This window comes from Leuresthes tenuis, unplaced genomic scaffold (assembly GCF_036924035.1).
Source record: "Leuresthes tenuis unplaced genomic scaffold, fLeuTen1.0.hap1 SCAF_18, whole genome shotgun sequence".
Lineage (NCBI taxonomy): Eukaryota > Metazoa > Chordata > Actinopteri > Atheriniformes > Atherinopsidae > Leuresthes > Leuresthes tenuis.
Window position 1 is genome coordinate 24,752,604 of NW_027325372.1, and position 22,887 is coordinate 24,775,490.

At 40.5% G+C, this 22,887-nt stretch overlaps 1 protein-coding gene across 1 annotated transcript in view; it reads right to left on the reverse strand.

Moving 5' to 3' along the window:
• Nucleotides 1-1,242: 1,242 nt before the first annotated feature.
• pkib (protein kinase (cAMP-dependent, catalytic) inhibitor beta) overlaps nucleotides 1,243-22,887 on the reverse strand; it is a 28,386-nt gene continuing 6,741 nt past the window's right edge. The window contains exons 2-3 of the mRNA XM_072370321.1: nucleotides 2,843-2,994; nucleotides 1,243-2,368 (exon numbers count right to left, since the gene is read on the reverse strand). Coding sequence (XP_072226422.1) covers nucleotides 2,286-2,368; nucleotides 2,843-2,984 — 225 coding nt within the window. The 5' untranslated portion in view covers nucleotides 2,985-2,994 and the 3' untranslated portion in view covers nucleotides 1,243-2,285. The remainder of the gene's footprint in view (nucleotides 2,369-2,842; nucleotides 2,995-22,887) is intronic.

Genomic DNA, 22,887 nt, shown 5'->3' on the forward strand with positions numbered 1-22,887 from the left:
TCCATCTATATCTACAGAAGATTTAACTAAATTTTTGGGGAAATTGGCAAAATTAAATGCAAATCCATGCAAGACTCCATCCAGTGCTGTTACGCAATATCTAAAGTGAGGTTCATCAAGATAAGCCAGTTGGAACTATTTCCAAACCCAAAACTGCAAAAGAAGATGACATAAAAGAGCCACAATAAAGCCTTAAACTAAGGACGACCATTAAGGATGACGGAGAAGCGAAGTGACACAGGACAAAAGCACACTATGGAATCTTTGACTTCTGAACAATTAATGTAACTGAACTGTGATGTTATTGCACTTGAAGAAGTGTTCTGTTTCGAACCAGCTTTTTTATGCAAAAGTAGAATAAAAACAACCGCATGGAAATGCAACCAATGTCTCTGCACTATAAGAGCCGACGCTGGCTCTTTGGAGGTTAACGCATAGCTCAACCCGAATCTGCTTTTAATTTGCACCTTGTGCTTTTTTTCCCCCTCACTCTGGCGAAATGCATTTACCTGAACTGTGCGTAGAAATGAAACCACTCAACACACCGTGGAGAATGTAAAGCTTGTGGGTTTAATATGGCAAAGTCCACCACCAGATAGAATCAACAGAAAGGATTCAGTCCAGCAAAGGAAAATATATGCACCACTAAAGAGATCAGGACACTAATAAATACACCTCCGATTCAAAGTGTTGATCATACAGCTTCTGATAGACCATGAAAACTTCATCAGTAATACAGCATCAAGAACAGAGGCCGGGCAGCAGCACACCAGACTCTCCTTGTTGAATTTGTGAGAAACATCCACATAAAGACAGCAACCGGCAACACATCCTCAAATGGAGACAATTACGGAACATCTTTTTTTGTGGACACAGTATGCGAATAGTCTAGTAACCATACAGGCAGCATGTATGACACGCATGAGATATACTACAATACAGTATAAATACAGTAGCAGTGAGTGGATAAGCTGACAAAGTGCTCTTGCTGTTGTGGCTTTCCATCCCGTGGCCCATTCACAGCTCTGCGTATGTGTTGATGAGTGTTAACAGACTTTTCTCCGGGTGGAGAAGCAGAAGGCGAACGTGCTGCCGTTTTCTCTGCGCTGGAAACACATTGTGGTTGATGGTGGCAATGTTCAGTGCTTGCTCTCATTGCCAGGCAGTGGGCATATGCTGCATGTTCTGACAAAAAGAAAAGGAAAAAAAGAGTTCTCCAGACCGACTGCAGAATAAGTGGGGTTTTTCTCTTCTTCTATTCATCTACAGCCCAAGCAGTAAAGACGATACCTCCTATTAAATCTCAGGAAATATCAGTAGCCCAAAGTTAGAAGAAAAGAAGACAGCAGTACTTCACAACTAACACAGCACAGGTTTTCAGTTGTAAACTGCCACTAGGCACATCTTCAGAGGAAAATCAGGAAACTTTCAAAAGCAGCTTTGATAATAATAAAAAAAAAGGAAAAGGAAATCTTAGATTTTTCTCTAGGATTGAAGCAGTGTGGACATTGTTGGCAGTGGGATACTATTCTCTACAGGAATGTCCTAAGATACGGACTCCATGTTATCACGTTGCACCATGTGGACACCTAAAAAAAATGTACTGAATCCTTTGACGTCAAAACAGTTGGTTATGAAGGGTATAAACTGTACATCTGCAGTGTAGATATACTCTACCACAGCTTCTGATTTGAGTACACACAGTAGATAATACACATTTAGTGTAAAAACATCAGTGAGCAAGACAACACAGAGAGTTCCCAGTTTCTCTAAGTCACACACCAGTTTGCATCGAGCTGGGTTAAAAAGCTTCACGCCTCTACAACCTGTTGTCAGACTCCTACAAGTGTCAAATGAAAAGAACACACAGAATTAGAAAAAAACTGCATGAAATTAAAGGAAATGGCCAATAAAGCGTTCATTTTTTTCCTTTAGTTTTAAATAAATCATACAAAAATAGTAGTGTACAGTGTACAATCTGTCTTAGTCCCTTATATTCTCTGTGCGGTGTCCGGAGTGACCGTGTAGGTCACCTGTGCACAGATACACTCTAACAGATTCCCAACCAAGTGACGTTTGAATCTTTTCAGATAGTGCTAAGTGTTAAACAGTCCTAAGCTCCTGGCTCCAATCCTCTGGGAGTCGCACCGTCATTCTCCCTCCGTGGCTCAGCTGCTTCGCAAACAGACCGACTCATTCTCCCACAGCTTGCTCTCCATCTTTGTTCCTCATCCCGTGTCTCAGGTTACCTCTGCGGGTCTATGTGGAGGTGAATAAACAAGTCTCTACGATCCCTCTTTTCCCTCTGAGCCGTCGGGCGGCGCGGGAGGCTCCTCTGCTGTGGGAGACTGAGCTCCTCCCGGACCATCTGCGCACAGAGCGAAAAGCAAAAAGACAGATATTACTTTCAAAAGCAGGGGTTAGTCGGTTAGGTATGATACTGACAATTAGTACAGAAAAATTCCCGTACATAAAAACCATTGAGCAGCAAGAGGCTGAAACTGCTGGTAGACAGTCGGCAAAATTTGAATGTGTATTTGAAACGACTTTGGAGCCTATGAAAGTAATTGTGTTGTCATGTTTGATATCTGGCAGAGTTGTGAGGCTCTGTTCCAACATCAGACATCCAGACATGGTCTTTAACATGTTCAAGTTCTTTTTTTAATACAGCAGAGGAACCAGAAACAAGCAAAACTACCAGATTCTGATAATTCCAGATGCATGACATTAAGGTTTGTCCTTGAATATATGAATCCTCCCGGTCAATTCTGTGTTGGCTTGTGCTCAACAGAGTAAAGAAAAAAGAGAATTATAAAACATATAGAAACTGTGTGTGCTTTACCTTCAAGGGACAACTCAGCCAGTTTAAGAGGCAGGTCGCCAGGGTTTACACCCGCCGGAGACCCGAGGATGTCAGGCAGTGCATTTCTCCTCCCCGAGCGCCCAGAGGAGGCAAAGTCCAGCACTGGCTCCACTTCTGTCATCTCAGGGCAACTGTCAGGGGGACAGAATATAATGTTACACTTTTACCTACCCTTGAAAAGTGTGCAACAAGAAAGAAAGTTCACTCTTTAGTAAGCAGTCACCCGTTATGATTGCATGAAAGCTTGTAAATTAGGGTAAAAGACTGTTGTGTAATAGAAGTAATTGAAGCATCGTCAATTGGCTGTATATTCAAAAAGAAAAGTTCCATATTGGAGGAATTAGCCTATTAGGAGACAGGTTTATATTCACTGGCAAAGCAAATTGGAAGCAATCTTTACAAAAGCCACAAAAAAAAAAAAAAAAAGTGAATACAGTAGTTTAAAGCAAATAAACTAGGCTGTAATAAACTGACGTCGCCATAGGATGGTGGTATAGGCTGCATTGGTTGTAGTTCTGTAGATGTAATTGACCAGAAACAGCTGGTGAGTCGAGTCATTTTCAAATTTACCAGGTCAGATGCAGTTAGAAGACACATGGGGTTGATATTGTAAGTTTTTAAAGAAATGACAGAAAACTGTCCAAATTGAAACCAGCAAAGATAAGCTGCAAAGCAGTTCACGGCTATATAAAAACAATACCAACAAAAAAAAAAAAAACAGCAACTTGTACCAAAAATCACAGCTTCCGTGGCCTCAAATTTCGTTGTACCACCCCATACAATGACAATAAAGACTATCCTATCCTATTCTATTCTTTCCTTTGTTTAATCTTGCTCTTCTCTGGTTTAATCCATCAGTTTTTCACAGTTTGACCATCATCTTGTGTTAAAAGCGTAAATGTTTGTTAAGTTAAGTCGTTTGCATGTACAGCTAGCTATATGGGACAGCTAGCTATGTGGGACAGCTACATGGCTAACAGCGAAAGAAAACAGTTAAATCCAGTTAAAACCAGATAAATCCAGTATTGACCTGAAACATACTGGCACAAATGACAGAGGATTCATAGCTATCTACACCTCTGTTTTCTTTTCCTTTTTGTGTAAATGGAACACCAATTTGTGCTGCAGTGTAGATTGTTGCAGTTACAGTTCGTGAACTGGATTCAGTTAGCTGTCCACATGTGAAGGGCATGGTTTGCTTGGGTTGACAAAGCAGAGATATGAAGTTGTTAAATGATCATTAAGATGTGCTTTTCGACTGATTGAACGACAGACTGACAGGATATACAGAAGGTTCTGGGTCTTCCTTCTACTAGCATCAAACTAATCCCTTTGCTATCCTTCTATACTTTTGGGGAAGCCCTGTAACCCAATAAGACAGTAACCAAGTTCTGTTCAAAGTTGATTTTACATTATCTACCAATCCTAATTACATTAGCCAATCAATCCCTGGTTAGTCTAAGACTTATCTTTTTCAAGGCACAGCGTTGGAATTTATCTCGACATTTCTCAGAAAACAAAATGGACCTAATCCGTTTAGTGTTTCAAGCATCTAGAGAAAGATTTATCATTGAAGAGCAGGATGTGTCTGTCTGGTCTCATGGCAACCAGCAGCCGGGGAGTCAGCTTCAGGCTGCACTGGTGACAGGCAGAATTACATCCTTTGTCTCACATCCTCACACCAGCTTACATTCAAGCACAGCACACACTCAGATACAGCAAGCCAGTGTTGCTATGGTAACAATACAGAAAAGGCAGCGCTGGCAGGTAAACAGACGACTCAAATCCATTCTCCTACTATCACACTTTCTCTTGCTAGTCTCCTCCTATTGTTGCATTGCCTCGCTTTAAATAACCAGACCATTCTGTGGAGCAAAATCCCATTTCCCCATCGCTCTCTTTCAACAAAGGAATGACATGTGAGTTAATGCTTCCTTAAAGATATAGAGCACACACACGCAATCTTGATCTCCAGACAAAGGGCCCCAACTTGACCATCTGTTAGCCCTGACAAAAGTTGTGCTCAGCCAATGTGAGTCCATCAGCAGAAAAATATTTCCTGCAGTGTTTTCATATAATTACATGTTGGCAGCTGAGATTGTGACGATGGGTAGAGACGATAATGTCAGGCAGTAATGCAAACAGATGATACTGCAGCCTATATGTGGCCTCGTTTGTTTAAATGTGACAAATGTAGCACATCATACTGCGGTTATAAGATTACACAATGCAAGAGCCTTGAGCCAACCCTCGTTGCTTTCCATTTTGTTTCCAAGCAGCCAGACTTTCTTAGAATTTTTTTAAGTGGTCTTGAACAACAGCTCTCCAGGCTTTCAGAAAGAAAGGCTTTTTTTTTACATTGGCTGCTTTTTTACTTATGTTCAGTCCAGTGCCTGATCATTTGTCGAGGAATATGTGCTTTTTGTTTGTTTAGCCACTTAACATTGACTTATGAATTATTCAAGCATAAAAAGGCAACTCATCAAGAGATGAGCAGGTGTTCTGTCCACACATAACAAACAACTGAGCAAAGAATCAAATGTGAATTGTATCTTCAGGCCCTTAGTTTCCAGCAGCCTGTCATAGAGACATGTCTTTTGTTTCTATTTTTTTTCATCTATGCAAGTATCAAAAACAACTCAGTTTGACAAAGACAGAGGAATATTTTTACACCAGGAAGGGGATTCCCAAAGAGCTATTAGCAAAAAACGTGGTTTATCCCAGCATGGTGGGAAGTGTGTCTGGACAAGTGGAGGACAAAAGGGGGAGGAGGAGGAGGAGGAGGAGCGGATCTAAAGAAAAACTGCTGCTCCCAGCAGATTAACAGTATCTGAGAGTGATGTTTTTAAGAAACAGAAATCCAGCAAAAACCTGACACAGAGCCTGACAGATGCAGCTGGACCTTCAGTTTATCCATCGACTACTCACTGAACCCTCATCAGAAATTGTCTCCATGTTAGGGTGGCTGGCAGAAAGCTATTCATGAGGAAGGGAAGCAGGGAGAAAAGGCTGAGCTATGCCAAATGACACAAGAAGTGGACTGAAAATCAGGGATGAATCCTCCCCAGAGCCCGGACCTCAACATTACTGAAGCAGTGTGGGATCATCTCGATAGAGAATGGAACAAAAGGCAGCCAACATCCAAAGAAGAGCTTTGGGATGTCCTTCAAGAAGCCTGAAGAGCTATTCCTGAAGACTACTTAAAGAAATGACAGAAAGCTTGTCTCAGAGGGTTCAGGCTGTGTTGGAGAATAAAGGAGCTCATATTTAATACTGACTTTCAAGCTTGTTACAGTTATACAAGCTCTGTTGTTGACATTTACTTTATTTCCACTAGTGTTTGCACATGTTTAACAAAAACCTGCTGCAGCTGTTTCCTGTTTCCCCGGCAACCTTGATTCCTATAGCATTGATGAGCATAGGCAACCGGGATGGCTGCAGCTCAGGACCAAGTGCAGTCATCTGCCAATCGGATAGTCGGTGGTTCCACTCCCAGCTTCCCACATGTGGGCAAGACACTGAACCACATGTTACCGACACGTCCATCAGTGTACGGATGTGTATGGTGGAGGAAAAAAGCACTGAGTGGCTTGTAAAAAACAGTGTAGGTTCAGATGTGCTGTGGATGGGTAAATATGGCCTTTAAAGCAGCAGTCAGATGATAGGTGGATTTTCTAGAATCATCAGTCTCAGTCATCAAATTAACCTGCTGCTAAGAGACACTGGCAGCAGAAAAGGTGTCAGAAGTCAAATAAAGAGGCTTTCTAGGCATCAAAGTATGGCTAGACTGAGTTTCTGGAGGGGCAATGCTTTCCATCAGAGGGTTTTTCTGTGAAGCTTTCTTCACTGTGAGAATCTGAGTGAGAACCTCTCTGCTAAGCAAACTTCTGATGTCACTTCAAAGTTACTGTGAATCTCTTTTTTTTTTTTTAAATCGTGTTCTGTGAAAAATATGGAAATGTACAGGGCAGAATTTGTAAAACAGAGAGGTTACTACTCCATGCTGACCAAGACGTGGCACACCATTCTCCAGAGACATGCTGCACGTCCTGCTTTGCATCTCTGCAGGGAAGGACTCATACTGAAGCGGGATCACGAGCCGGAGTACATGAGCACACAAACAAAGGTTTGCAGGGACTACTTGTCATGGTCTTTTCTCTCCTGTCGCCTGACCTCAACCAGCAGTGCAGTGCTGTGTGCTCCGCATTTCTGCCCCAATTTTTAGAGGTAGCAGGTTCAGCCAAGAATAAAAGCACTGTGTTGTAAACGGTGACAAATAAGATAATTCCGACATATTTAGTTCAACCAAAAATGGGTTAGTGGTTTGAACATTGTCACATAAGCTCTGCTCTGATCACAATAAAACTGTCATCAGCACTAAAAGAAGTGCAGACTTTCCCGTCACTGTTGCCCCAAAAAGTATAGGTATAGACAATTACATCATCTTACATTTTTAAGTGAACTACTCTTTATTTTCTATTACAACCACACAAGCAAACTGGGCTTTCATATTAGAAATCCATAGGAAAGTATTTTTTCTTTGGTACACTGTCGGAGCAGCTGATCAGCTGTTTGCAATTCTGAAAACATATGTTTTACTTGGGTGCTTGGCATGATCTTCCTGATTATTTTCATTCATAAAAAACTCCCGCCCTGCTCAACATGCTATGTGCTACCACTTATTATAACCGATTTCCATGCCTCAAGCCCAATGAAGGCAACAAACACGAACCCATCACTTGGTACACTCCCTAACTGTGAATACCCTAAACTACACCACTGAGCCTTCAGAACGAGAGCCGCATACCTTAAACAAGCTGCGAGGCATGGTGGTGGCTTGGTTGCCACTGTTTAAACTTTAACTCTGATTTATGTCAAAGGCTGGTGAAGATGTCGTGAAGCCGTTTAACAATGTAAACAGGGTGATAATCCTCGGCACACTAGAAAAGGAAGGGAAGGCTCAAAAAGAAGAAATGGAGGGTTATGAAAGGGCCAGGTCATGGACGAGGTTTGAATCCCACTGAAGTACTGTGGGAAGAATTTGACAGAGGCCGTATGAGCGAGAAAGCAAGACCCTGAAACTCTGAGTGACAGAGTAAACTGGAGGACTATTTGTAATATGCCTCCAGAAGTTACTTCTGGTAAAGAGGGCAATACTACTTCCTGATAGAAATGGTGTATGTGCGAAGGCTGTGAGGTATTCTGTGTTCAAGCAGAGAGTTTTTCATATGTCTGCAGGAAAGGTTGAAAAGAGGATCCCACGTGTATCCAAATATGTCAAAAGAGAGATGATGTCAAGTATTTGCAGTGTTTGCTGTTGAATTCCCAGCAGCCCCGCTTAATTTTATGGAATATATTAAAAAAATGTAATTAGAATATAAAATAAAAACAGGCCAGTAATTTGCTTGAACATGTTTAACTTTAAGAAGTGGGTGAAGTGACACTGAAAGGAACCTCCAGTCAATTTGTCTCCATTCTCTGGAAAACTGGGTTAAAATGTTCCATTTGGATGTAAACTCAGCCAACACGTGGATTAAGTAGGTCTACATCAATCTTTTTTCTATAACCATCCATCCATTTTCTATACCCGCTCAATCCAATTCAGGGTCGCGGGAGGCCTGGAGCTTATCCCAGCTGCCATTGGACGCGAGTACACCCTGGATGGGTCGCCAGTCAATCACAGGGCCACACAGAGACAAACAACCATACGAATTCACAATTAAAGTCACCAATTAACTTAACATGCATGATCCTGGAGAGAACACGCAAACTCCACACAGAAAGGCCCCAGCCGGGATTCTAACCAGGAACCCTCTTGCTGTGAGGCGACGGTGCTAAACACCACACCACCATGCAGCCACATCTTTCCGCCTCTTCACATAAAAAAGGTTTAGTCTTGCCTTTGCTGTTCTCCAAGATGATCACAGCAAATTCTGGTCCGAAATTAAGTGCTCCCTATAGTCTTTCAGTGCAAAACTACAGCTGGCCCTTCAGTAGGGCTGTGCAGTGAGAGTCCAGGGAATCCAGAATACTATTTCAAATTTCTCTCTCAAAGTCCACAAGTGAAAGCTGCTCTTTGTCCTGGACCAGAGACCATGGTTCAGCTGGTAACAGAAGTCTGTCCAAACCTCATCAAACTGAGCTACTAGTTATTAATAAGAAGCCTCAGTTTGTCAATCCCTGGTGTGACATCTTTCCAGTAGAATTCCACTTCAGGGGTTTTAGATAATAGGTTAAGAAAATGTTCTCTAAAACAACAGAAGAAGAGCACAAAAACAATGTCAGTGTCAATGTCAATTATGGAGCACCACTAGTAGTCCCACACTAATTAGAACATCTGGTAACTTTCATTAAGCTGCTAGATTAAATATTGAACAGGCAGTGACCTATCATGTGAACAGCTTTATTTTATCTTATAATCCAACAACAGGTTAGAGGGGATTATCTTGTCAAGTAAATTGACCTACATACTAGAACAGCCCCTACAGCTCAGCCAGGCACAAACAAATTGCAGACATGTTCGCAACAAGGTTGCATAATAAAAGTACCAAGGCAAGTCCAAGAGGTAAAAAGGAAGAAGAAAAGATGATAATTCTGCACTACTTCTTAAAACAGTGACATCTGTGATTATATAACAAAAAGGTTTTACGGTAATAATCTGAAGCTAATCATGCAGCCCAAAATAAAACAGCTTTTACAAATGCCTTCTTCTCTGAGTCCAACAGAGCATGTGTTGCAACACAGTCAGTGTTGGAGGCTAAACAATCAGTCAACACCAATATCATAGTCAGTATCAACTATGGCGAGAGTCTTTTCAGAAGAAACATTGCTGCCATTTCGAGGGCGTGCCTGCTACTCAAGTAGAAAGGCAAGTTCAAGGATCCTGAACAAGTAAGCTCATCCTCTGACAGTGGATGAAGGATAATCACAGCATCACAGACAATGCAAGAGAGGGGAAACTGGAGCTGCACACAGAAAGCTGCTGAGAGCTTGATATCTGCACATCCAAGTGACCAACTGACATGTTGTCTCTTTTGTTGTGTGCAGAAAATATCAGAAGCAAACTCTATACACGCGGTACACTCTCTACCCAGCTTCCAGACAGAGAGGAGCATCTCTGCAGTCTGAATATTGAATTCTCACATTGTCTATTGAGGAGTTAACTTGTGTTACCTGCTAACACTGTGTGACATCATCAGCTTATTGTTGCCAAGGTACTGTTGGGAACCTGCCCAACTGAAGTCATTCATTTGGGGAGGAAACTGGATTTAACTCTGAAAGTCCTTGGTTTCCTTTCCAGGTATCCGCTCCCCCTAATCTGCCTAGTAAAACCGCCTCAGACTGCTTGCTCTCTTTTTCCTCTGAGGACGGAGGTCTCCCAGCTCCTTATCCGGCAGCCCTCCCCCCTTCACGCACTAGGACAATAAAGGTCTGCTAACCTAAGCTCAATTTGCTCTCACAGCAGATCAAGAGTCAGAGTGCTACCTGCTGTATGTAAGTTAAGTATCTCGCTGTTACTTCACGTTACTTCAGTTAGTGAATTTTGAGTAATTTAAGTAAGTAACTTACTATATGCATGTTCTTGTGACCCATTAGGTGGAGCAGTAGCTACTACTACCCAGCCACATCACATCAAGGCTCTGCAGAAGCAACAGCACAGCTTACCAAATTTCTTTAGTTTAAACTTGGTTAACTAAAAGCAACCAAAGAGCTTAACACCAGACAACTTGTTTAAAGCTCACTCTCTGTGGCAGACCTGATAATGGCGAGTTCCTGTGTAGAATATTTCTTCCATCGCACACAGCCTGAAACCTGGGTTTGAGCTTTGGTGAGTGCGCAGATGAAATCAACTCATTACTTGGCTATGGGTATGGTGCGTAGACTGCCTCCAAAGACCCACTTTTCAACTGCTTCTGAAAAGAAAGCCATGCACTATTTCTCAGAGCTGTGCACAGCAGAGGTCTGAGAGGTCTGAGATCTTTACTCATACAAGGAGGAACTTTTAAAGGCTATGTCAGAACACCTTGCTCCACCACCGTCGTTTAACAGATGTGGTTCAAGCCAAGGCAAGTGTACAGCTGAGAGTCCACTGAGAGATGGCCCAGAGTTAGCTTGAGCGCTAACTCCAACAGGACCAGAAGAAGTGAGAATCCTTCTTCTAGAAAGCACAAGGGATTCTTTGTTAACCATGAGTAGACAGGGATTTGAACGTCCCGCTCTGCATCGTCTTTCTATCTTGTATCAGACTAATGCTTCTTCTTCCATTGCTTGTTCACCTTGTACATAGGATTAGCTTATTAGACAAAAGTGTTTATTAATGAAAGTACCCTTGATTTAATCACTGTGCCAACTTTAATAAATTCTATTGTACTATTTTAAAGGAAAAGTTGTTTTGTGGTCATTGTGTATGTTTCACTGTGAGAACTGCTCGTTGGGAATGTCAGTGCTCGACTTAATCGCCTTCATATACGCTATGCATGTGTCACATCTGTCCCAGATTGACACGTATAGACCAACATATTTTGAGACTGATACCGGGTTTTAGTAATTAGCTTTTGAGATACATCAGTGGTGCCCCGAAGGTAACATTTTTCGTTAATAATTTTACTGAATATAAATAACTGTCCTCGGACACTTATCAATATTTGCTAATAACTAATTCAGCTCCTGCTTGATCCCAACAGTACAACAAAAAAAACAACAACACAATAATCCATTCATGCAGATCTCTGAAGATTTTAACCCCGCCTCTCTCTGCTACACTTCAACTTTCCAAAAGTTAGTCAAGTTAGACTTTTATTTTTGTCATTATGCATCAACAACCATAAAAACAATCATTTATACTCCAACAATATAATATAATATAATATATATATATATATATATATATATATATATATATACACAACAATTTTAATTAATAAAATTAATAAAGTATTATTGAATTAATTCTTCTTCACTTGAAGCCAAGTTTTAAGCCAAATGAATAGTCAAATAATAGCCTAGGGTTAGCAAAAGTAGCCGCAGTACTGACATAAACTTTGTGCATACATAAGCAGTTCTACTCAGAGTTTACATAAATACATTCTAAATTTGTCAAAATGTTATATTAAATTTGATGTTAAAGCTAAAGAAGCAGAGAAGCTGATCCTGAAGTTCAGCTAAAACTTTGGATCGAACACAGAAACATAAGAAGGTTCAGTTACAAACCTTTAGCAAACTGTACTGTAACATTATATAATTACTACCCTTCATTTAGAGCTGATAAACTCTTGGTACATATGGTTAATTGTACATTGAATAATCGTTTAGAGGTCTCGCATCATATTAGCTTACATCATAACAAACGGTTTCTTATTTACATCTCCAGAAGACATGGAGCAACATTATTCGCTGCACCTGATCAATGTAAGTTCTCTGTTTATTAGGATTTCAGCTTTTTTTGGTGAACACAAACTTCTGAAAATAATATTGTGTTCTATCAGCTCAGTGCTGATAGATGAGACGGTTTGATTGTAATTCTTTTAGATTGAATTGCTGCTTTTAATATTGTCAATCACAACATTCTCCAGCATTAAAGTCCTGTGTTGGAACTAAGGTTTAGGTTTAGTTTATTATCGCATCTTTCTAATGGAACAATTTCAGTCATTCTGAAGAAAAAAGTCCTTGATGGCCAACAATTTCCTGAAATTCAATGATGACTAATCAGAGGTCATTCATTGTAGCCACTTCTACAGCAAAATTACATTAGTGCTCCTTCGGACATGAAGCCCACATGTCAAGATACCCTAAGATTAACTGCAAATAATGCATGTCTCAAGGAAGCTGTTGTCTATTGATCTGGGCAGATTTAGCAATCAGGTACTTAATTGTAAAGCCGATTCTATGAAGAATACATTAGAATTTATCCCATTTTGTCGAATGAAAAAGGCTTGAACAACATGCTGCGGTCAGGTCCAATTATTAAATGTATAACCTAATATAGTTCCTCTGCAACATGCTTGAGCTGACTCGACCAGCCATAAATCAGATGCATGCAGAGACATTTAAAAATGTCACCTCTATTATACAGTCAGTCATTATGTTAGAATAAATTATATGTTTTCTCCGTTCTCATCTCTTGGAGTGATTGCAGAAGCATGGGACCAGCGTTGCGTTGAAGAATAAAAAAGGTGCTCAGTAAACCACTCTCTAAATGTGCCATGATAACAGCAGCATCTGCTTTCAAAGTGAAAATAATTCCATTTTCCTAAAGCATAATAGCACAGTAGCTCAAAGTGGAAGTAAGATGAACAGCCCCAGGCACTCCTTTTTTCAATCTGAATTTAAATGGTATTTAATCTTAACGGTTTCTTCAATAAATGCTTAAATTAGTATCTGGTAGTATGTTCATCACTGACTAGATCTAAATTTTAGATAAAATATATCTACTGGATATATGCATTGTGCAAAAGACCCACTTTCAATTGTAAGGTTTTAGGTGTCAGGAAATGAAAAAAAGAATCATCTGAACTAAAAAACTAGGTGAATACAACCGTAGAGAATTACATTTGCTGGTTAGCATAGACCAAGACATGCTGTATGTGGCATGTACCGTTAGAAGCGCTTTGAGTGGTCAGTTAGACTAGAAAAGCGCTATTATACAAGTACAGTCCATTTACATCAGCAGTGATATCAGGGAAGCCATTGTTGCCTGTTAATCTTGGATGGGTTAGGGTTGTCAATTGATCCTAAAAATACAAAATCATCCTGTTTTTAGAAACTAAAAGATGTGTTGCATATTGGCTTGATAAGAAATGCACTTTGGTCTGTACTAATGTTAAAGGTTAAATCATTAACCTGTGATCATTTGTGGTAAACAGAAGGAAAAACCTCCTATTCTCCCTGGACTTGTCTGTTATGTTTCAAACAACAGCCCAAACAGAGAGCACTGCTCTCATTGGTCGTGACTCGAGACGACTTGGAGGAGCGTGACAGTGTACATCTGACAGAAAGTTTGAAAGAAAATCTGTTCATTTCTAAAAAAGATTTATCTTAGTGTCTTTTATCAAACTGCAACAAACTCTTTTATTTTACAGAATGAGAAAAAAATACATGTAAACATATCCAAAAATAAAAATCTTGGATTATAATCTCTTTCTATTACCTAATTATACCAATCTGGTCAAAATAAGGTTTGGATTTTTTCCACAGTAAGAAAGATTACTTGTTCGTTGAAAAATTCAAAACCCATTGTCAGTCCTCCCAGCACCAGATGTCCCAGCAGGCTCACCCCAAGGTGAGAATGGGATATTTGAAAACATCTATGACACCTCAGGCTTTGGTTTGCATCTGAAATGGTTCAGTTAAAATCAGAATTAAGCCAATTAGAAAAAGACGAAGCAAATATAAGTTGTTTGGAAGGGTTGCCAAGAGAAAGAAGGAACATGGCAGCATGGCTTAGGTTTTCACCACAAACTTCTCGGTATACCAAAGTATCCTAGCGTCAAATGTGAGAACATCCATCCAACAGCTAAAGCTTGGATGAAACTGGGTCACGCAACAGGGCAATGATCCGAAGCGCACCTGCAGATTAAGTAAAAAATTACTTAAATAGAAAAGAATCAAGACGTCAACCTGATTGAATTGCTGAGGTGGGACGTGATAGACAGAAAATTATTACTTTAAGTTATTGCGGATGAAGGCAGTTCTACAAGCTGCTGAATCATGAGTAGGACTTTCTGTGAAATACTGGTGTTTATGTCATGTCTCGCTGTTCATCTGAGGTTTAACGTACCTTCATTAAGACTCGTTGAGGACCAGATGATTTTCTATTACATAATGATACCTGCAACTTTACATCTGAAAGATACATCTGCTTTACAGGGCTGTACAATTCAGTTTCCTGACATTCAGTCTCAGTGTCCATACCTGTACTTCGGTCAACAAAGATCCCTACGACTAACCGTACTGACTGTGGTCCAAGGGCCCTTGGGCCAAACTGGCGTAACTGAGCTCCTTCGGGTGGCTTTTTTCAGCTTCGCTGCTCAATGCTCTGCACTTGTGTAGCGCCTTTTGACCTCATCTAAGTTCGACAAAGCACAGTACAATGCGTTTCTCATTCACCCATCCACACAGCACTCTCTAAAACATATACGCACTATTATGCAACTCTTTTTCTCTAAAATTACAATCAATCAATCTACTATTACAGATCTGGATCAACGTGATGTTAAGGACCTAAGTCACTTTGAAACAGGCCAGGGTAGGGGATCGACCCGCAAATGTTCTGATCAGAGGATGACCTGAACTACCGTATTTTTCGGGCTATAACGCGCACTGGGTTATAAGCCGCAATATCAATGACTGACTGGTAGCGGGTCTATTTCCATACATAAAGCGCACCGGGTTATAAGGCGCATTAAATTAAATTAAACTCAGATAAGTCAAACTTTATTCAACTCACTTGTTGTACTGCGTGACTGATAGCGTTGAGTTTCAAATCCGCTTCGTAAGCATGTCTCTTAACAGGAGCCATTTTGGGGGCAGCGGGCATAGAAAATGAATGAATGCATACACCTTACTGTTGAAGCACAGATCGTATTACTCTGTGAAGCTCGTGACTACGGTGGCTGTAATGCTCAAACCATCACGCAGTGCAGCTTCGTAGCTTACCAAGGCCGTGCTAAAACATTTTGACAGATTTTTGAGCACCGTGTACCACACAAAATCGGTTCTAGGTCAGAAAGCACAACCAGAATTTATTCATACATTAGGCGCACCGCATTTTAAGGCGCACTGTCGATTTTTGAGAAAATTAAAGGATTTTAAGTGCACCTTATGGTCCGAAAAAAAACGGTACATTCGCTCCCAGTAGTGCAGGTGAACACCCTGTGATAGGAGAAACTAATTTGCACCACCAGTACGGGAAAAATTTACTAGAGGTGCTAAGTAATTTAGCCGCTGCATCAGAAGTAGAAAGGTAGAAATGTAATATCCATCTTGAGGAGCCATTTAAAACCAGGTTTTAACCTCTTGGTCGATGCCCTCAGAGGTTACTTGAATATGTTTCCTTAATTCTTCAGTTTATCTCTATTCAGGACTCATTGTTCATGGTTTGCTTATGATCTGGGACTAATTTGTCATTTCCAGTAGAGGGCATGCATCTCCTTCCTGAGTGTTCTGTGGCTACATGAAGTCATACGGGCAGACTGAAGATGGCTGGACGATGCCTTGTCGTCATTAGAAATTTCTCATGTGCACAATCCTTCTGGAGGTCAACATTTTATTTTCTTGTCTAATTTCTTTTGATTGTCTTGTGGCATTGAGCATTATAATTGGATTACAATGAATAGGACTATAATTGAATCACAACAGATATTGGCTGAACTGGTTCATAATTGGATCTTATTGGACTGGATTGGCCTTGTCTGCTTTCTTGTTAAAGGGCCTTCAGATAACTTTTGTTGTGAATTGGTGCTTTATGAATAAAGTGAATTAAACTGAATTTAAAGCAAAGACAATTAACTTGAAGGTAGGCTTTAAAAATATGGTCAAAATTGAACCGACTCAAATCATTTTCCGTTGTTTTCTCGTCTTTTGAAAGGTCTCTAAATTCTTTGGGGGAATTTTATTTCTTTTTGGCAACATGACATCTGTGGTGTGATCAAAAAAGGAAGTTTAAACAACGCCCAACAAAGCCAGCCTTAACTTTCACTTCACCCGACTTCAATCTCAAAGTTTGACTTTGACCTCAAAAATTCCCCAACAGTTCAGCCAACACTACACTGAAGAGTTTTTTCTTTTTTACAACGCTTCGCGATTGCATCAGACCGTTGTTTACTTTGTCTGCACTTCCTCAATCGAACAACGTCTGCGTTGCACTAAATTACTGCCTCTGACCAGCTATAACTTCAGAGTTCTATTGGTCTAATCCTAAAATAACTACTGGAAAACGATAAAAGATGTATGTTTTGTTCATCTATGCAGAAGTAACACTCAGGAAAAATTTTGGCACACTCATATGATCAGCAGCAGGAATCTAGCCTAGAAATAATATATTATTAATTATCCTTCTGGTGAAACCAATAGTACAATACTTTTGACATATCCATGAAAAAGAATATTTAGGCAAGAACACACATCTTTTGTACACAATCGTATCATGTCTTTGGGATGAGGTCTTTGTTCTCTTCATACATTGTCTCCTTTGGACAGAACCTTTAATTTGTGATTAAGAAAGCACTTGTTTAGTAACTTCCCCTGAAAAATACTTAAGCTAAGTAAGTTACTGGCCGGAAGTCAGCCTGTATAAGACATGAGTTGGCACCAGTTAAATTAAACAATTGCATTTTCAACTCATCGTTTGGAGAGTTGCTTAATCATGTATCAGTCAGATGTTACTGTGGATGTTTTTTAATGATGAAGCGTCATATTTATTCACTGTTAAGTGGCTTCTTGAGTATGATGGGGAAGTAGGAATACTAATGTTCTACCGAGCAGCTTCACAAGAGCAAACCTAACCAAAGCCTGTAGTATGTGTCCATTCAGGGCGTCTTCACTTTGTGTTGCGACTGCATCTCCCTCCCCACCTGCAGGGTATTAGTCAGTCAGTAAGACTGTGGGGGTTGAGGTCAGAAAACTGCCTGCTCACCCAACGAAGAACTGCAGGAGAAATGATGTTTACATAGCCGGGGCAGGCATGAGAAGGTCTGGATGAATAAATAATGCCTGGGATTAAGTCCCTCACTATTTTTAGTCCCTCTTACCCTGTGATTATTCCCCGTTCTTCTCCCCACTTTTTTTCACTGTTATCCTAAAGCTTAACATGCACTAGCTGCCATGGAAACTGCAGCATTGTTACAAAGAGAGCTATATGGTGGAGGAGGGGAGCCAACGGGGATGAAGACCATCTTTTATGACATTTGTATTCTCTTTTTTTTTTCTGTCTAGCTATTCATTCCGTTTCTCTTCTAATGGAGATGTGTTTTGTGTCTGTATGTTGTATCAGATTTGGGGAAACTGAGACTAGTGCTAAACAGTAGCAATGATACAGAAACACTAACATGTTTCAAATGTGGTAGAGCAAAATAATTGTTAGAAATTCAACAAGTGATCACCTAGATATATTCAGTACAAAAAAAAAAGGAATAAATAACCCACTGGCTGATGTCTGATGTCAGGTGTTATCAAATATATGCAGTGCAATAATATCTGCAGAATATAGCAAATGAGAAAAGGATGTGAAGGATGGAGGCAGGCTTTGTGCATTATAGTCACATTAGCAGGTGCACAGAAGGTCATGCATATGTACAGAAGCTAAAAGGTGAGGCACGACTCTGATGTCAGTGGTTGGTATTCTTAAAAAAAAGTGCAGTTTCTTCTTTTTTTTTCCCCCTTTCTTGTGAGCAGCAGTAAAGCGTGATATAGAAACAGAGAGGCGAGACTGATCTAATGAGACAGTGTGATCACAGCCTTCCCTCAGATCTCGCAAACATCCCGGGCAGGTCTTCACGAAGCTCTCCTTCTCACTACGACCGCCTGCTTTCATGTTTCAGAAGCCAGACCAAAAAAAAAAGAAGAAGAAGAAACACAGGCTTTTACTTTGCACACAATTTGCTTTTGGGGGCAAATTATTGTTGCGTCAAGTGTCAAAGTCTTGTGCTGCGAGTGCAGGCACGTACACGATGACCCCTCCCCAAAGCAACAACTGTTCAATTCCTGATTAGCATTTCTATACTTGCTCTGGGAGGACTTTAAGCTTTTGAATTTTAAAGTTTGAAGGTCGATGGCTCTATTTTTGATGTTTCCAAACATTCAAACACAAAAACCGTCTGCAAGGATTGGTTCAAAGGATGTGTTTGCTGTAACAGCTAAAGAGGCCAGATGAAGCAGTTGTTGAATTTGCAGTATTTGGTTTTCAACTCCTCCCTCTTAATGATTACTTCTTTTATGTTGACATACAAGCTAAACATACTTGGGCTTGTGCCTGCAGCATTGACAGGCAAAAAGCATATCAGCCAGCCGAAAAAAAGAAGATGAATCACACATATTTGTTTGACCTTCACTAATTCTCACATGGACTCATTTGTTCATTTTCCAAACTTCTTACTGGGTAACTGACTGAGATACAGCCTAATAAACCTGGACTGAATCCTACAGACATGCGTGCATTAAAGCCTCTCAAGACTTCAAACTTAAAATGTCAGCTACCAGTTTGAACTGAAAAATTACAGTCTATAAACGTTTAAGACTGTAATAGAACTTGTGGTCAAGCAGAGGGCGATCGAGTATCAGCTTGACCTAATGCATATCCGGGTAACCTCTGAGTTAAATAAACCAATATTAGTTTGTAACATTGCTACAAAAATTAAGATAAACCGGCTAGCAAAGTCGTAAATGGCGTGGTAACGGACAAAGATAAGGCTGTTTGTCAACTTTATAAAATAAAAAGCTGTCTTACTCTACAATGACAACAAATCTGCTAACTCAACTGCTAGCTTGCCACAAAGAGAAGCATCACATATAAGCGAGACAGTGTCCGGCATTCTGACTGCCTGCTATTCAGCACAGTCAGCTACAGCAAGTCCCTGCCAGAGGCCCATAAACATGCTCTTTTAAACAAGATAGCAAGATATATATATATGCATAAGTAGTTTTCTACCTTTCATTCAAACCAGTTTTAAACATTTCTGACAGCAGTCAGTGGCACACAGATCATTACAAACACAACATGATGCTGACCCAGCCTCAAAACCGCACAAATACGAAAACGATCAAGTCTCTGCAGGATGTGCCAGAACAAGAGTCAAATGAACTAATCCCATGACTCCACAGGGCAACCCCCTGTGGTGCTATAAAATAGACTAAATTAAGCCAGCAGAAGTTATATCCCTGCTCAAGTCAGCCACTGTTCTGGACAGTGATGTGGGAAATGAAAAGACTATTCATGCATCTCAGCCAGCAAGCCTTATTAACAGCCATTGTCTGATGACTAACAAACAAGGCTAGCAACACATTGGAACAGCTAATGGCTCAGCTGTTAATCAGTATACTAGCAGTCTATTGGTTGAGACTGAAAAGTAAGCCGATTTCTGCAACCATGCACCCTGAAACATGTTAGTGACCAGCCGAGTCTCGAGCTCCAGCAGATTGCTCTGCAGTTTTTGGTTTTGATGTTATGACTGATGCTGATGGTGTATACTGTTGACTGCATGTGTGTCGTGTGACATTCCAAAGCCTTTTAGCCATGGAAAGCTCGGCGAAGGGTGAGCGCTGTCTCGTGTCATTTCCAATTCTAAAAAACAAGGATGAGGAGAAGTTTGTTTTCCATTTTATATATCAAAGAGGGTTTGCATCACACATAACAATCCCTCCCACAGTGCAAATAAGCGAACCGTCCCCTCGGTAATGAGTTTAATGGGCAATAACAACAAAAAAGCCATTACATGAGATGAGGCTGACATATGACCAAAAATATTTCCAAATACAAAACAGATTGAGCAGCTTTTCAGATGGGTCAATCACAACAACCGAGCACCCAGCTATTTACAGCAATTAGCACACTTGACAGAAAGCTGTAAAGAATGGCTGGCAAGCGGCACTGGCGAGGGCCAAGGATGTAAAACACAACATGACAAACAAGAACGGACTGTTTGGGGAGACGTACGACTTTAGTTCGCGTGCACATACACAAAGCATTAAAAATGTCAAATACCCACGTTGTAACCCTACACAATGTCCCGTTTCTGCCAGTCAGCAGCTGCACACCTCGCTAGTGTTGCTATTGATTCTCAACAAAGAGACTAATTTGAGTAAATGAAAGTCAAGTACAGATGCTGGTCTTTGGTTTTGAATGGTTATCTGTTTAGTTTGATCAGTCTTTTACAGGAGATCGGCACATATTTTCATATCAAAGCCAATTTACTTGCAACTGACAGTTCTCCAGCCTGTGTGAAAACAACTGCTCAATGTCCTTTTTAGCGTTGCAGTTGCTTTATCAAATCAACTGTTTTACTGTATTATGACCTGCCCTGAGGAGAAACAAATTCCACATTACTGAAGCTTTTCTTCCCATTGCTGGATCTCTGCTGTAAACTAATCCTTTTTATGAAGCCACACTGATTCCAAGAAGGATAATGAAATAATACAATTAGACATAGCTTTCAAATTTTAATAATAGAAGCTTGAAACTGTGAGTGGTAGAATCATAAAACATCCATCCCAGATGCGTTTGATAGCTTAACTTCTTTGCATTTCTGGCTGAGAGCTCTTGATATATAGCACATGAGTGCTGGTCAAATATTTATACGACGCTTTAAATTAACAGCTATAGCCTCGTAAATCCTGGTACACTAAACTCTTCACTAACATCTTGTTCCAAATGTTACCAACAGAATGACGAAAGAATGGAAGGGGTTAATAAAGGGTGAGCACACAAATTAGTAAAGTAAATAATTATTTTAATAAAGGGCCAGTGTTGGCAGATTCAGCTTCCTGACCTTAGCTATGGCCTCAGCTGTCAGCTGCAACACCTGTGAAGTGAACAGCTAGTGGACAGTACATGCCGACGAGACCACTGTTGAATACAAGGTGACATTTTTAGTTTAGTTTTCAGACCAAAACATAAAGGCTTTATCTTGATTTTAAATAATGAGTTAAATGGTTAGAAAAAGAAAGAATCCTTTGTCTCAGAATACTTTCAGCCCAAAATTTCTACCAACAGCTTCCTGACGCCATCTATCAGCTTGACCCACGTCGCAGCAGTGAGGACATTCCAATAAATCTGCTCTATATGCAACACGCAAGTGACAGCAGTAGGACAATGTGTGCTGCTGTCACTTCAATATTTCAGCACATCGCCTGTCGTCAGGACGAGGGTAACCAAGGCCGTCCTGTACCTTGGGCGCTCTCTGAAGTAAACCATCGTGTCAACAGCGATGGGGCTGCACGTGCTGCTCCGGCACGCTGGCCGCCACAAACAGGCCTCTGGCACCCACTGACAACAACCCTGGCACACGGGCATCGGCTGACACACACAAAAATTCTGTCAGGCCACACATACTCGCACACAATCTACAGACACACTGCCACCCTGCATCAAGATAAAAGAGTCAAGCTCTTGTGCTGGATTTGTGTTTGTGACTAATGCTGGACTTGGCAGTGGGGATAAAAGAGAATCCGCAGCAGATGAGGATTTAATTTCCAAACCCTTGTATTTATTTATTTATTTATTTATTTATTTATTTATTTATTTATTTATTTAGTTCCTTCCTTCCTTCCTTCCTTCCTTCCTTCCTTCCTTCCTTCCTTCCTTCCTTCCTTCCTTCCTTCCTTCCTTCCTTCCTTCCTTCCTTTTATCTAAGTCCACACTTAACATTTTCTTTCCCAGACATTTCCTTCAGAAAACCCCGTTCCCGTCTCACTGTATGCATGTGTGGTCATTCCACCCATGTGTTGGAATTGGTCACAGACAGCGACGGAAATGAGAGACCAAACATAGAGGAGGGTTTCTTAATGAATTTAGTCTATGAGAGTTCATGTAGTTCTTATATTCTTAACTCTTACAGTTGACTCTTGATATTCTTTCTAAGAATTTGTTAAAACAGGAAAGTATTAAATGATAAAAAGTATTAAAGTATAAATTAATTGCCAACACGATCGTAAATCGAAACACGTCATTTAAAAAATGTTCTCAGAGTATTTTCCATTATTTTAAATGGGCGGGCGTGAGATTACAATCTGGGGTTTTAGTTACGCCTGTGAAATCTGCTGTACAACACAATCTACTAAAAACAACTGTGGAGTCAACATCTTCAGTTTCTGTTGACATTGGGAGAAAGGAGATAACTGTACACCGACACGTCACATGTACGCAGTTGACAGCAGTGAAAGATTATTTTTTTAAGCCAGATCTTCAGAAATGCTCATACAAGCTACTTCAAAATCAATACTGTATGTACAGCAAGACATTCACCAAGTTTGAAGTAGACTGGATCAAAAGAAAAGCAAACAGCACGCACACACGAACACGGGGATTCCTGCAT